Source organism: Lissotriton helveticus, chromosome 3_1 (assembly GCF_964261635.1).
Source record: "Lissotriton helveticus chromosome 3_1, aLisHel1.1, whole genome shotgun sequence".
Taxonomy (NCBI): Eukaryota; Metazoa; Chordata; class Amphibia; order Caudata; family Salamandridae; genus Lissotriton; species Lissotriton helveticus.
In genome coordinates this window covers 225,886,515-225,900,501 of record NC_136061.1, presented here as the reverse complement: position 1 = coordinate 225,900,501, position 13,987 = coordinate 225,886,515, and the positions used below count along the sequence as shown (strand labels likewise).

Below are 13,987 nucleotides of genomic sequence, written 5' to 3'. Positions count from 1 at the left end.
TACTTTTTCCAAAAAACACTATTATCGAGACCTTGAGTACCACCAACTCATGAAAAAATTACATGCAAATCCGAAGATTGTAATTCGGCAATCCGATAAAGTAGGAAACGTTGTTCTTTGGCCCCTTAAAATGTACATGGAAGTTGCATTGGAACAACTGAATGATCGATCATTGCTATCAACGAACAGATGCCAACCAAGTTCAACAAGCTAAGGGCATTATTTATTCCAAATTGATGGCATGGCGCAGCACAGCTGTCATTTCGATGGACGAATACAAGTTCATGAAAAGGGAAAATCCTGTAACACCTGTTGTGTATTTCATTCCTAAGATTCACAAGAACAGTGTACTTCCACCTGGTCGGCCCATCATCTCCGCATGCAACAGTATTTTAGAAAATGTGAGCAAATACGTTGACCTTTTTTTGCAGGAGTTTGTTAGGGCCTTACCTTCACTTGATACAGGGGACTTTCTGAGTAAGATAAAAGACGTTGAATGGAAACAGAGCTACTTGCTAATTTCGCTTGATGTAACCAGCATTTTTCACAGGGATGGTTTGAGAGCAGTCCAGCATTATCTGGAATCAAGACCAAGTGGCTTAGCTGAGCATACACGCATGATTATATCTATGATTACTATGTGCTTAGAGAATAACTTTTTCTTATTCGGCAAGCAACTATTCCAACAGACGAGGGGTGTGGCAATGGGGGCCTGCTTCTCTCCTAGTTACGCCTGTTTGCTCATGGGGTACTGGGAGGAGCTGGTCCTCATGCCCAATTACACTGAAACCATGCACACCAAGGTTGTAAGGTGGTTAAGGTACATAGACGACCTTTTTATAATCTAGGATGGGTCAGTCAATGAGGCCAATACTTTCATTTCTCAGCTCAATGTAAATAATCTAAACTTGCAGTTCACTGCACAGATCAGCGAGACAACTGTGTGTTTCCTGGATGTAGAGGTTTTTTCCAGAGGGGGGAAACTTGAAACCAAACTTTACCGGAAACCAACTGCTGGTAACAGTATCCTCCACGCAGGTAGCCATCATCCTGCCCATCTTATTAGGAGCATCCCGTATGGGGAAATGCTCCGTATAAGAAGGATATGCAGTGTGGAAAGTGACTGTAGTTTGGCCCAACAATCCTGCAAAACAAGGTTCTTAGAGAGAGGATACTCAAAAGACTGCATAGATAATGCTATCAGTAGAGCAAATTCTAGAGACAGAACATCTTTGATGCCCAGTGTGACTCAGAATAGAACCATGCCTTCTCCAATTGCCAATAATGAGACCCGACGTATCTTAACATTCAACAACCAACACTTGGTCATTAGGAATATAATTAAGCGTAACTGGACATTGATTTCTAGTGACCCGGTGTTATGTAATCTTGTTAAAGAAAGTCCTAACATCACCTACAAACGAGCAAGAAGCATGGGTGACTGCCTAGTTTCTAGCAGTCCAGAAACCAGAACTACAACAACATGGCTGGATTCTAGCAGGGGTTTCCGTAAATGTGCCTCTTGCAAAGCCTGCAAAAATGGAGTTAGCAGAAAGGAATATACCACTCCATTTAGTGATAAGCCTATTGCCATTAAATGCCAGCTAACATGCCGAACAGAATATGCGGTGTATGTGTTGGAATGCCCGTGCGGTCTGCGTTATGTTGGTAGCACGAGACCGCACGTATACAAACGCATCCTGCAGCTCCTAAGGGCAATAACGAATGGGGACATGGCTTATCCTGTGGCTAGGCATTTTGAGGAATTGCATGGTAAGAACCCTTCAGAACTAAGGTATTTTGTAATCGATACAGTGCCTCCTCAGAGGAGGGGAGGAGATCGTGAAGCAATGTTGCGCAGATTGGAGACTAGGCATATCATCTTACTAGATACTAAAACCCCCAATGGTCTGAATGCAGGGGAAGACTGTCACACTTATTTGTGAACAGAAACTTTTTTCCGTATCCAACTATAAATGGTAAACATACTAATAGTCCGTTTCTATTCCCATCTTTCTATTAAACAGTATTGTTTTTAATAACACAATTTTTAGTTAATTACACTAATTCACACGTGGTAGCACTTACTTTTTATGCCAATATCTATTGCTAATTTTGCACATATGCCTGTTTTTAGCTCATGACATGTCAATTGCTGTTCTATTATTTGAGGGAATTGTGATTAGGTAATTTCTGTGCTTATATTAGCTATGGTGGAGCAACATTTATTTTGTATGAATTAGTACTGCAATGCTGCTATCTCTTGGAATCGCTGCTATATTTATGATTATATTTATATTTGTATTTATGCTCAAAAATTCACATTTATTTTTGATATGAATATCTATAATTATTTATCTCTATATATATTTATGTATTTATATATTTATACAATGGATTTCCAGGAGTGACGGCCAACATTTACCTATGTATTTATACAGCAATGTCCCTTTTGATTATTGATTTTAATGAGCTTTGTACTAAACTGACAGGCTTGGTGCTACTTGCATTTATGCATCAATAAGTTACGACAATATGTTTTCTATGTCTATTACTGGCAAAAGGAAGTTTTTTTCTATTGGCACTAGCACTTTAAATGGAGCACATACGCCCCTACACGTTGTCATGTGATCAAGGCCGTGGTCGGCCGAAACGCGTAATGGTGGTGTGGTGGAGAGCAGAATAAAATAACCAGCACCTATTCCTGGGTTCGTCTCGTCATTTTCTGCATGACTGCTGTGACGTTTTTCTGATATATATATATATATATATATCAAATAGATCACTGCTCGCGCAGCAGAAATCCAGCACTCTGTGAGGTAAATTTGTACTCGCTTCTTTATTTTCAAAGTGACAACAACATCTACGTGTTTCAACAGCTGCCTGCTGTCTTGTTGATGATATATATATATATATATATATATATATATATATATATATATATATATCTCCACAGAGAATTCCAGTAATGCGCACACTCGGATTGATGTTTTGCTCATGCAAAAAACGTTATTGCTCAGTTGCTACGTGTTTTGACAGTAACACTGTCTTGATCACACATAGAGTGTTTGCATGAGAGTGCATTACATAGAATAAGGTAACACAAAGAAAGGACTTCTGGCACACCATGTTTCAAAATCAATACAGAAAGGAAGTGCAAAACTAACGGCCATCTTGTAACATGTACATTCAGTTAAATATACTGTATGGATGAATACTGCTTCTCAATGCCGGTGGCACATCATGTGCATACAGGTATTTGGCCAAAGTGTGATAGAGAAATAGACACAGTGTTGGTCCTAAACAAAAAAAGGGATTCAAAAGGCGGAGATGCAGCTAGTGGTAAGCGCCCCGTTGTGCCTGAAACAAACCCTGAGCTAATAAAAATGTCAATGCTGTGTCCTACACAAAGGGAGCAGAGCAGTGTCCGCCAACAGGAGGTCTGTCCTGATCATTTATATCTAAAGCCTCAAGGAGAGCAGGCCATCTGCATAAGATATAAATTATCAGGACAGACCTCCGTTCTCAAATCTCACAGTTGGCGATGTGGACATTCTGCTGGCCATGCATGAACTGGAACTTATCCCCGAGGGGGACATCAGCGGCGTGCCCATCACCAACAGTGACGTTCGTATAACCACGGATAGAGTGGCTTGCACCAATTTCAAACCATGCTCTGTTTTTTTATCCTAACCTTCCACATGACTGTATAGACACGTTCCATGAAGTTGTCATTAAAGCACTTTTGAAACAGAAACATCGAAGTACACCAAGAAGCACTCAAGAACATAACTTATCAAGTAGACAAAGGATCATCATTGCCCCTCTATCCAAAGACAAAGAGATTCTGATCCGCCCTGTTTATAAGGGCGGTAACATTGAGCTCATGAGCAGGCAAAAGTACATTATGGAAGCAAGCAGACGCCTTGATGATGGCAGATTCTATTGCCGATGCAACACAACTATATACAATGACAGCATTACAACCACATGGGAGAAGCTTACAGAATGGCAGCAATTGGGGATCATTACGTGGGAAGAATACCGTTTCTTAAAGAGAGACTATCATAAGCTGCCCATCTTGTACCTTCTCCCAAAAGTACATAAGAATCCTGTGGTCCCACAAGGCAGACCCATTGTATCATCCCAAGGGAGCTTGTGTGAAATTTTTTTTAAATATGTGGACCACTTTTTGAGAGAATATATAACTTCCCATGTTACAGACACTAAAGATTTCTTATGCAAACTTGAGGGCACCATCTGGGATGAAAAGTACATCCTCATCACTCTTGACGTGAACTCTCTGTACACCATTATAGACACGATCAAGGGATAAAAGCATGCTCCTACTTTTTGAGTAACAAGCATATAGGCTACCTGGAACACACAAAAATGCTTATTGAAATTATGAACTTATGTTTGAAGAATAGCATTTTCATGTTTAATGGAGATCTGTATAAGTAAGTACTAGGTACGGCGATGGGCACATGCTTTGCACCTAGTTTTGCCAATCTCTTCCTGGGCCTGTGGGAGGAGGAGATACGTAATGAGGAAATGCTTCGCCAGGACTTTGTGAGAGTTGTATTATGGCTGGGGTACATAGATGATTTGTTTATCATTTGGAGGGGCAGTGAACAGGAAGCCATTAATTTTATCGAGAAACTGCACAGCAACCTATACAACATAGTCCTGAGACAGAACATGAGTAGGGAATGTAAAGAGTTCCTTGATGTTATGATCGAAGTACGACAAGGCACTCTTGTGACACGTCTGCATCGGAAAGACACAGCAGGTAACAGTCTTCTTTAAGCCCTCAGCAGCCACCTGGATGCTCTCATATGGAGCATTCCCTACAAAGAACTGCTGAGGGCAAGAAGAAACTGCTGTACTGAGGAAGCCTACAAAACCGAACAAGAGCTCATGATCTCTAGTTTCAGAGCTCGGGGGTATCTCCAATGGGCACTCAACTGAACCATCAAAAAGACAAGCGCAGTAATCAGGCAGCAAACTCTTGGTACCCAGAAGAAAGAATTGAACACTATCGATACCAGGGTTATCATGACTTTCAATAGGAACTCCCAGAAAATCTATAAGATTCTGTCCGACAATTAGGAGGTCTTGAAGGGTAACCCTACAGTGGTTCTAGCCATAAGTGATAGACCCATGATCACAAATAGGAAGGGACGGATTCTCAGGGACACCCTAGTACATGGTGACATAACGGAACCCCGGAGTGGGGTGCACACAATCTCAAAGGTTTCTTCCCATGCGGGCATTGCAAAGCCTGCCTGTATAGCCACATGGTTAAGGAATTTAACGTACCAGGTATAAGCTGTAACAGAATTATCCAGTTTTTGACTTACAATTTTGTCATATACGTTCTGGAATGCCCATGCAAGATGAGATATGTGGGTAGCACGACCTTGATGGTCAAAAAAAGGATATTATAACATCGCAGGGCCATCACCAACAGGGACTTGCACTGCCCAATAGCTAGGCATTTCCAGGAATAGCATCTGTCAAACAACTCCCTTTTACGCTTCTTTGCCATTGAGAAGATACACATTGGCCCCAGAGGTGGGAAGAAAGTACTAGCACTGCGCAAAAAGGAATCCAAATGGATACGTGAGGCATAGACTAAATATCCCGGGGGACATAACTTGGACGAGGAGCTAGTAACTCATTTACATGACGATTAATGTTGCCCCTTCACTGTGTATCACGAAGTCCGAAGTTTCTTCCTTGTTTCTGTGCCACGAACAGAATGTACATGATTTTAATGTGCACTTGTATATATCATATTTACACTGGTATTTTAATGTATACTTACACAATTAAATGTTTATGTTTCTTTTCTTTTCACAGGAGGAAAGGAAGGGACCCACTGCACGCTAACGTACACTTCATGGGTTCCCTACCCTTTTCTTCCCAAAATTCAGGTGTGCACATCAGCTAAAGATAAGAATTTCTGTTCTTTCACGTATACATGATATTTCTCGGTGGTAACATGGACTTCTCCTCATGTCTCTTTGCCACTTGGCAAGTAAAATTAACAAATGGGAGTTGCGAGATGTCAGCATGTTATTTGGCATTTATAAACACAAGTGCATGTATACAACTCCCTAAAGCTTAATATGAGTTTCCCTACTCATTGTTTTGCCACTTGGCGAACAGTAATTTTACACTGCATGATGTGGGGTGCCTTACAGCTGTAGGGAGCTTTGATTGATACCTCGGGTATATTATCACTCTTTCCATACCAGTAATCTTTCTTGTCCTGTACTATGTGAGATTTCTCAACAGTCTCATGCTAGAACATCACTGGACAGCCATCTCGTACAATTTACAGATGGCTATGTGGGGCAGACACTGGTCTGTACACTTTGTCGAGGACACTGCCCTGTTGGTGGACACCGGTCTGCTCACTTTGTTTAGGACACAGCCGGGACGATTTAATTAGCTCTGGGTTTGTTTCAGGCACAACGGGGCGATTATCACTCACATGATCTCTGCCTTTTGAATCCCTTCTTTTGTTTATGACCAACAATGTGTCTATTTCTGTATCGAACTTTGGCCAGATAACTGTATGCACATGATGTGCCACCGATATTGAGAAGCAATATTACTACATCCATACAGTATGCTTAACTAAATGTACATGTTAGAAGATGCCCGCCAGTTTTGTACTTTCTTTCTGTATTGATTTTGAAACATGGTGTGCCAGAAGTCCTTTCTTTGTGTTATCTTATTCTACGCAATGCCCTCACATGCAAGCACTCGGTGTGTGATCAAGACAGTGTTACTCTTGAAACGTGTAGCAACTGAGCAATAAAGTTTTTTGCACGAGCAAAACATCATTCCGAGTGTGAGCATAACTGGATTTCTCTGTGGATCAACTTGTCCGGCTTTGGTTTCACCGGCTTTGCGCACCACCTGACTATGGGCTCGATCCCAGGAGGAACTTTCTCTTTTTTAGCGATATATATACTTGAACACAAACACATTTCCATCCAGCAAATTCGGGCATGCCCGTTCATCTAAGAATTCTGCACGAAAGCCTGGAAGTCTCTGGAAAAGGTTGTTGGTTGGCCAGTTTCAGGTGACCTGAAAGTGTGCTTCTAACAGATATTTGAAGATACCGATGCCAATTTCCACACAAAATGCTGCTACACACAGTGGCAGCCAGCATGGATTTGGGGCGGTAGGGCGGTGAGACGATGGCGAGGGGGTTAGGGAGTGCAACAAAAAAAAAATACACTTAACTCCTTGCTGGTCTGTTTCACGTCGTCTCTCCACCATCGGCCAAAAAGAAAGCACCCACGCTCCCCTGAGCAAATCAAAACGCTGAAATGCAGCATTTTGATTGACTCCCCTAAGCCAATTATAACGCTGCAATGCAGAGTTGTGATTGGTCTGAGTGCCATAATGCAATGCTCTGACGGGGAGAGGGGACCTGGGAATGTTCTCAACCCAGGCTGTAATGCAGCCTGGGCGAAGAACATGCTAAATGCGCATGACTGTTAGGCCCGCCCGAGATAGCCAGCCAAAACGTCGTGCGCACTTCGGTGTGCCCACCACTCCCCCCGCCCTCCTCTATCAGCAGAGCAGCCCGCCCTGCCCTCATGCTGCCGCAGCAAATACAATGATAATAACATCACGTTATCATGATTTTATTTTTCCTTTTCTTCACTGCTGCAACGCAATGGGGCAATGCTCCTCCGCTTTTGTGGAAGAGCCGCCACTGCCTGCACTTGGGACACAATGCAACACAAGAGAGCCTCACACTTTCCACCTCTGAGAGAGTGGGTGAGGGGCATGCACAGATGTACGCTACTCCAAAAACTTTATGTTAGTCTCTTGGATGCTCTCGCAAGCATGATAAGATTTGGGACTCTTTGAAAAAACATTTTCATTTAGACTGATGCATTCATGGTCTGACCTGTGTATATGTGTATGTAATTTACATGTTGCTTCTCCATCTATAATCCTGATCTAGTAATGCCTGAAATTGTCATATGCTCTTGTGTCTTTGATTTTTATACATAACGCTCTAGCCCCTCTATTGGCCCTCTTCAGGTGAAATTAATTTCAAACAATTATTTCATGTCTTATTCAGAATAATGTATGGCACATTTCAAGACTACTTTTGAAACACACAGACCCTTCTTAAATGTCCCATTCTTAAAAGTGGTCTGTGCGATTATACTGTTTTGCAACACTATAAACTTTGGCATGCTTACCTGGAGAAGTTTTCACACTGTTCTCCTTCAGCAGGGCCAGGTATTTTTCCCTTTATGAAAAAAACAACAAAATTAAGTTGTTGTGATGTGTTTGCATTTTTTGTTAAACACTGGCTCAGTATGTATGCACCTAATTACAGCACACAATGGAATCACTCCCCTTCCTGGGTAGAACCAGAACGCTAAGCGAATCATGTAGAGTGTGATGGTCCTGTTCCCCTTGTGGCTGGGGCAGCAGAGGCACTGCCTCTGGCATTCAAGCCGCATCTCGAGTTGTCATACAAACGGTGGACATTTTTTCCTGAAGGAGCTCCCTCCTCTGTGGCTGATCTGTGGGGTTCCTACCACTGACTGCTATTATTGCCATTGGGAAGGGTTAACACACTTAGGACCAAATTTATGAGAAGTGTCTCATGAGAAGTGCCGCATCGCTGTGATAAAGCAGCGATGCAACACTTCTCAGTTCGCCCTCCTTGGATGCGCCGTATTTACAGTATGGCGCATCATGTCGCAAGGAGTTACAGATATGCACTGACATATCTGTGGGCACAAAAGTGGCACAAAAGTGACATATTGCTGGGGTGTGTCTGAAAACAGACGCAACTCCAGGAATGTGTCCTTTCACATGGGGCAAGCCCCATGTGAAAGGGCCTGATTCACCCTTACACCTGCCATGAGGCAGGCATAAGCTTTTGACCCAATGGTGTCCTAGAAGTGGTGCACTGAAATCTTCTACGAGGCTTTGATGCAGAAGCACACCCACCTTGCATATATTATACCTGATAATGTAGCACAGGGGTTTACGAAGTGACACATCTGCCTAGATGCATCACTTCGTAAATATGGAGCAACGTGGAGCATTATTTACGCCACCGCAGAGTTACAAAAAGTGACACAACGGCAGTGTAAATGTGACACAGGGCTTCAAAAATAAGGCCCTTAGAATGACCACAGTCCAAGCCCTAGTATGAATTCACAGAATCTGCATAATTACTCCAATGTGTGTTTGATACAAGTAATTTATGAGCTAATTCATGCCAGTTCCTTTGATCGTGAATAATGTTTCCACAACAATAATAACAGATTCTCAATCTAAGCAAAGTGGGATTATTATACCTCTATATTATTCCACAGTACTTGCTTGCTTAGCACACCTATTTGTTGCTAGTACCTCATCATGCAGCATCTAGGTAAAATAGTCATGAGCCTTAAGAAATATTGACGGGCACTTCTAAGCCTTGTATGCCACAGAATTTCACCGCAACCAACAGGAATGTCCTCCATTCTACACCAACGCAAGCAGGTATTTAACCCACCCCTTTTCATTTGATTGCTTTATTACATCTTACTCGCGTTCCTGTATGCTTACTTACCTCATGCAGGAGAATGCTACATCCCTTCTCTGGACAGGAGGATGCAGGACTAACAGCTGCTTCTGAACTGTCCTTATGAAAGCTTTTCTACTTCACTGTTCAGATGTCCGCTTGAACTAGGGGCAGGGCGTCTAGCATTTCTAGTAGCTGTTATTTCACCTTGGATAGTTCTTCGTTTTTTTGTTCCAAAGGAAACTAATAAGATATTACACACCAGTAGATGGTTACTTTACTTTCAATAAAGAGCTACTGCTTGGTTTTGAAAAAGTCAACAAAAGCTAAATATTTGTTTCCCACTCTCTCACAGATCCAACTACCTTCGCCTGTGCACCATGTTCTCCATCGACGCCCTGAGGATACATACAGTTCTGTAATTTCTATCCCTACAAGCTATCTACATCTACTCGCCTGACCATAAATTGTCTTGCACGTTTTCAAACATAAATCCACTTGTAACCATGACTAGGTCTTGAATATCAGCAAAGTATAGCTAACATTTTCTGAAACTGAAGTACGTCTTTTCCTGATTCAAATTCCTATGCCTGCCTACTTCATTTGAGGGTTTTTTCCAGGCGTCTGCTTTCAATCTTTCATTTATAGATCCTAATTTTGGGTTAGTCTTTGACGCAATGATCTAGTCTTACTATTTCACAATTCTACCACTGCTCTCACCATAAAATAACATTATATCACACTTTCAACTACTAACTCTACTGTTCTCAATGTGTTTTGTCATGAGTTGATTGTTCTTCTTTGCTCCTTGGTCTCATCACTTGTTCTCTTTTACCCCTAAAGCTAATCTTTAATTTTGCTATTTGTTTCTTTTTAGCGTTGTCAATGAATACTTATTTGACCAGTAGCGGCTGGCAATACGGGGAAAGGCAGGCGTGCAAAAAACCCAAAAAAAACGTCGCTGCCGAACGCGACGTCCTCCGCTCCGGACCTCCACAGGAACTGGAAGCTGGAGCCTGGAACTCCCTTGACCAATCATGGCACTGCTCTCATGCTGTGAGAGCAGTGCCCTGATTGGAGGGAGTGTCCTCACTTGGCGCTCTACAGAACCACGGAGGCCTGCACTGACTCTAACCCAGCTGTCATAAGACAGCTGGGCTTGAGATGTTTAAAGTGTGCATGTGTGGCTGGCTGACCGACCAAAAAGACATGCATGCACACTTTAAAAATAAGTGCATAGACAGCTCACTCACATCCCTGCTGCTGTCACTCAGCAGTGACCCTGCCCCCATACTGGCGCTTGGCTCGGGGCGGGGATGAAAAATAAAATGGTAATAAAACTACCATTTTCTTTTCCATTGAGATTGGGGGGATTTTAAGTGGGGCAACGCCCTCCACTCCAACGGAGGAGCCGCCCCTGCATTTGACCCTTCTCCTCCTCCTTCTGATTTGCCTTCCTTTCCAGTACTGTCTTAAATTTTGATTCTTCAGTATAGTTTTAAAGGTGTCCATGCTCTTGCTCCACCCCACCTATGTTTAAAGATTACTCTGGCTCAAACTCTATTGGCAGCTTTTCATATTCGACTTTTTGCTTCTCCACCTCCCTGTGTTAAATCACCTTTTTGTCCTTTATCCCCAAATGTTCCTAAATATCAGAATGCTTTGCCCTATACAAATGTGCCTGCTGCTACTCTTTCTTGTTTTCGTTCCGTTTTAAGTGTGCCCTGATTCATAAATACAGTTGTTGGTTCAGTTCCACATTGTTAGCCGAGACCCTAAATGTGCCTCAGCTCACACCGTGCCTCAGTCTACTTACATCATTAATTCTCTGACTCCGAGGAGATGTCTGAATATTAACTGTGCTTCAAAATCTTGGTCCAGGAGATCATTCCATTCCTGTAGAGTAACTCCGTGACGCGTCTTATCACACCCCAGGCCTAAAACAGTGTCAAGGAATAATCAATGAATGGTGATTGATTATGTGAGCTCCATTATAATATGCATTTACCGCCAAAGGAGCAGTACTTGAAAATTGTGGAGCTTATTTTAGAGTTTTTTTTAAATATCAACCAAAGGATCGTGGGGTCGAAGTTCAATATATGCTGCCCCCTTTAATACAACATAGTACTGATTTCATCTAAATATATGTCATAGTTTTACATCAACTAGTTATAGCATTTGATCTAAAGAAAGTTAAACACAAGAATGATATGAGAACAACATTGAAACGTCATACAACGTATATATAACTTCACTAGGCCTCATCCAAGAGGAAGGCAACCGTACACAGATTGTAACTTCTATGTAATCTCCACAATTTGATCTTGTTAATAACAGAACCTTCGAGAAAATTAAAACCTCATGTTTTAAGTCAGATGTAATGTTTTGGTTAATTAGCCTTCTCCGTATCATTTTGGTCATGATCTGGGGATAGCCAGGGAGTGGGGCAACTACAGTAAATGAAAATAAATACATTTTAAACAAAACATGTATTTGTCTCCTTGGAGTGTTGCTACAACTGTAAATATGTTCTACTTCTAAGTACTGGATGTGACTTCACTTACTAGAGTAAAAAGAACACTGCCTTATATTCGGCGGTTTCTGTAAGAAATTGGGTTGTTAGCTGTGAGAGGTGGAAGGCCAACTCAGGCAACAATCACAATCTTTGTCGGGGTGAACCACAAAAGTCACTAAATTAACCCGTACTTAACCCTCTGGTAGACTGTGAAGTATTTATGCAGCACGCAGACAGTAATAAAGAGAAAACACCATACAAGAAAAATCATAAACCAATTAAAAAACATTGTGTAAATGATACCAGAACTCCAGAAAATGCAATAGGAAGAACCAAAGATATTGATTTTTAAAGCTTTTTGTGAAAATAGCACCAAGTAGCAGACAGCAACACTCCCAGTCATCTGGTCGGCTGGACCGCAGGAAAGTCACAAGGTCAGACAGACAGCACTGAAGTGCGGGCTGGATACAGGGACCAGTTTAGTCCTGTTGAAAAGTTACCTTTTTAAGTACGCCGTGAAGAGTTACGTTCACATTGGAGAAGGACATGAGGAAGAGGCTTTCGGTGCGAAGAGCAGGTGGACAGTCGTTGCTGTAGTGCAAAGGTCAGGGCTCTGCTACGGCTTTGCATTGCCAGTCGCCGCGGACAGTCACTGTTGGCATAAAGAGCAGATCTTGCAAGAGGTTCGCATTGGTAGTTGTCACAGGCAGCAGAGTCTTGGCACTGGTCCTTTCACAAGGACCCCAACTTCAGGATTTTCACCTTTTTCTTTAGGAGGAGCTCTCATTGATGCCAGCCAAGGATGCAGGAACTGGGGGGCAGCTTTTGGGGATCAGGACTCACTCTAGCAGAAGCCAGCAGCATGGCTCAGGCAGGTGCAGTTGATGCTGGGCAGTTGCAGGGAGGCCTCTGGAAGATTTTTGAGTCCCTGTGGCTCACACAGGAAGTTAGCTAACTGCCTTGTGGGGCCACTCTGGGTAGCTTGGGATCAAGGCAAGCAAGGCCAGTCTTCCTTCTTCAGGCAGCAAGGCAGTTTTTCCAGCAGCAGGGCAGTTTTTCCAGCAGCAGGGCAGTCTTTCTGCCAGCAGGACAGTCCTTCTGAATCATCCTTAGGTCCAGGTGTGTTTTGAAAAATGATTCTGGAGGTTCAATATTTATACTGGCGCCAGCCTATGTTTGGGGGAACTCCTTGACTACTCGAACTGGTTCTGGTCAGTTCTTCTCCTTCCCTTGGTCTGGGCTCCAAACTGTCTATGGGGGCAAAAGCAAGAGCAGGCCTATTGTCAGGTTCCTTTGTGTGTGCTGTGAACAAGGTCCTTTGAAAGGTAATCATGAGAGGGTACAGCTTCTCACCAGCCATCCTGTTAGGAAGACCTCCCTGCAAACCTAGGCTTCGTTTGTCCACTTTATGAAACCAATATGCAACCCACAGCAGCAGAGCCATTCATAGGCAAGTGATCCAGGACAATGGCAGAAAAGCACAGTTGGTCTGGGCTTAAAAATGCCAACTTTCTAAAAGTGTCATTTAAAATCCAACTTTACTATTAAGGAGAATTCTAAATTACAATTCATATGAATGTAAACAGCGTATCTTTATTTGCCACCAACTGAAGTTAGCACTTTATGGAGTGTAATAGGTAACTCAGTGTTAGTCTATGAGAGAGATGGGTCTTACAACAGTGAAAAACTACTTTATGAGTTTTTCACTAGAGGATATGTAAAACTGAAACACACATGTCCTGTGTTGTATATACCATGAACCCTGCGCTTGAGCCTTTAGAGCCTTTCTTAGGGGTGACTATACGCATTACAAAGGAAGGTTTAGTCCTGGCAAAAGGTTTATTAAAAATCGGAAATAGCAATGTAAATGTGCACTACAAGCTGCAGTGGGAGGCATAACACATGTT

At 42.5% G+C, this 13,987-nt stretch overlaps 1 protein-coding gene across 2 annotated transcripts in view; it reads right to left on the bottom strand.

Annotated features, from left to right (window-relative positions):
* Positions 1-13,987, bottom strand: part of LOC144822310 (ras GTPase-activating protein 4-like) — a 528,733-nt gene that overhangs the window by 14,486 nt on the left and 500,260 nt on the right. For both annotated transcript variants that reach the window (XM_078679660.1, XM_078679661.1), the window contains exons 19-20: positions 11,382-11,502; positions 8,241-8,290 (exon numbers count right to left, since the gene is read on the bottom strand). In XM_078679660.1, coding sequence (XP_078535786.1) covers positions 8,241-8,290; positions 11,382-11,502 — 171 coding nt within the window. The remainder of the gene's footprint in view (positions 1-8,240; positions 8,291-11,381; positions 11,503-13,987) is intronic.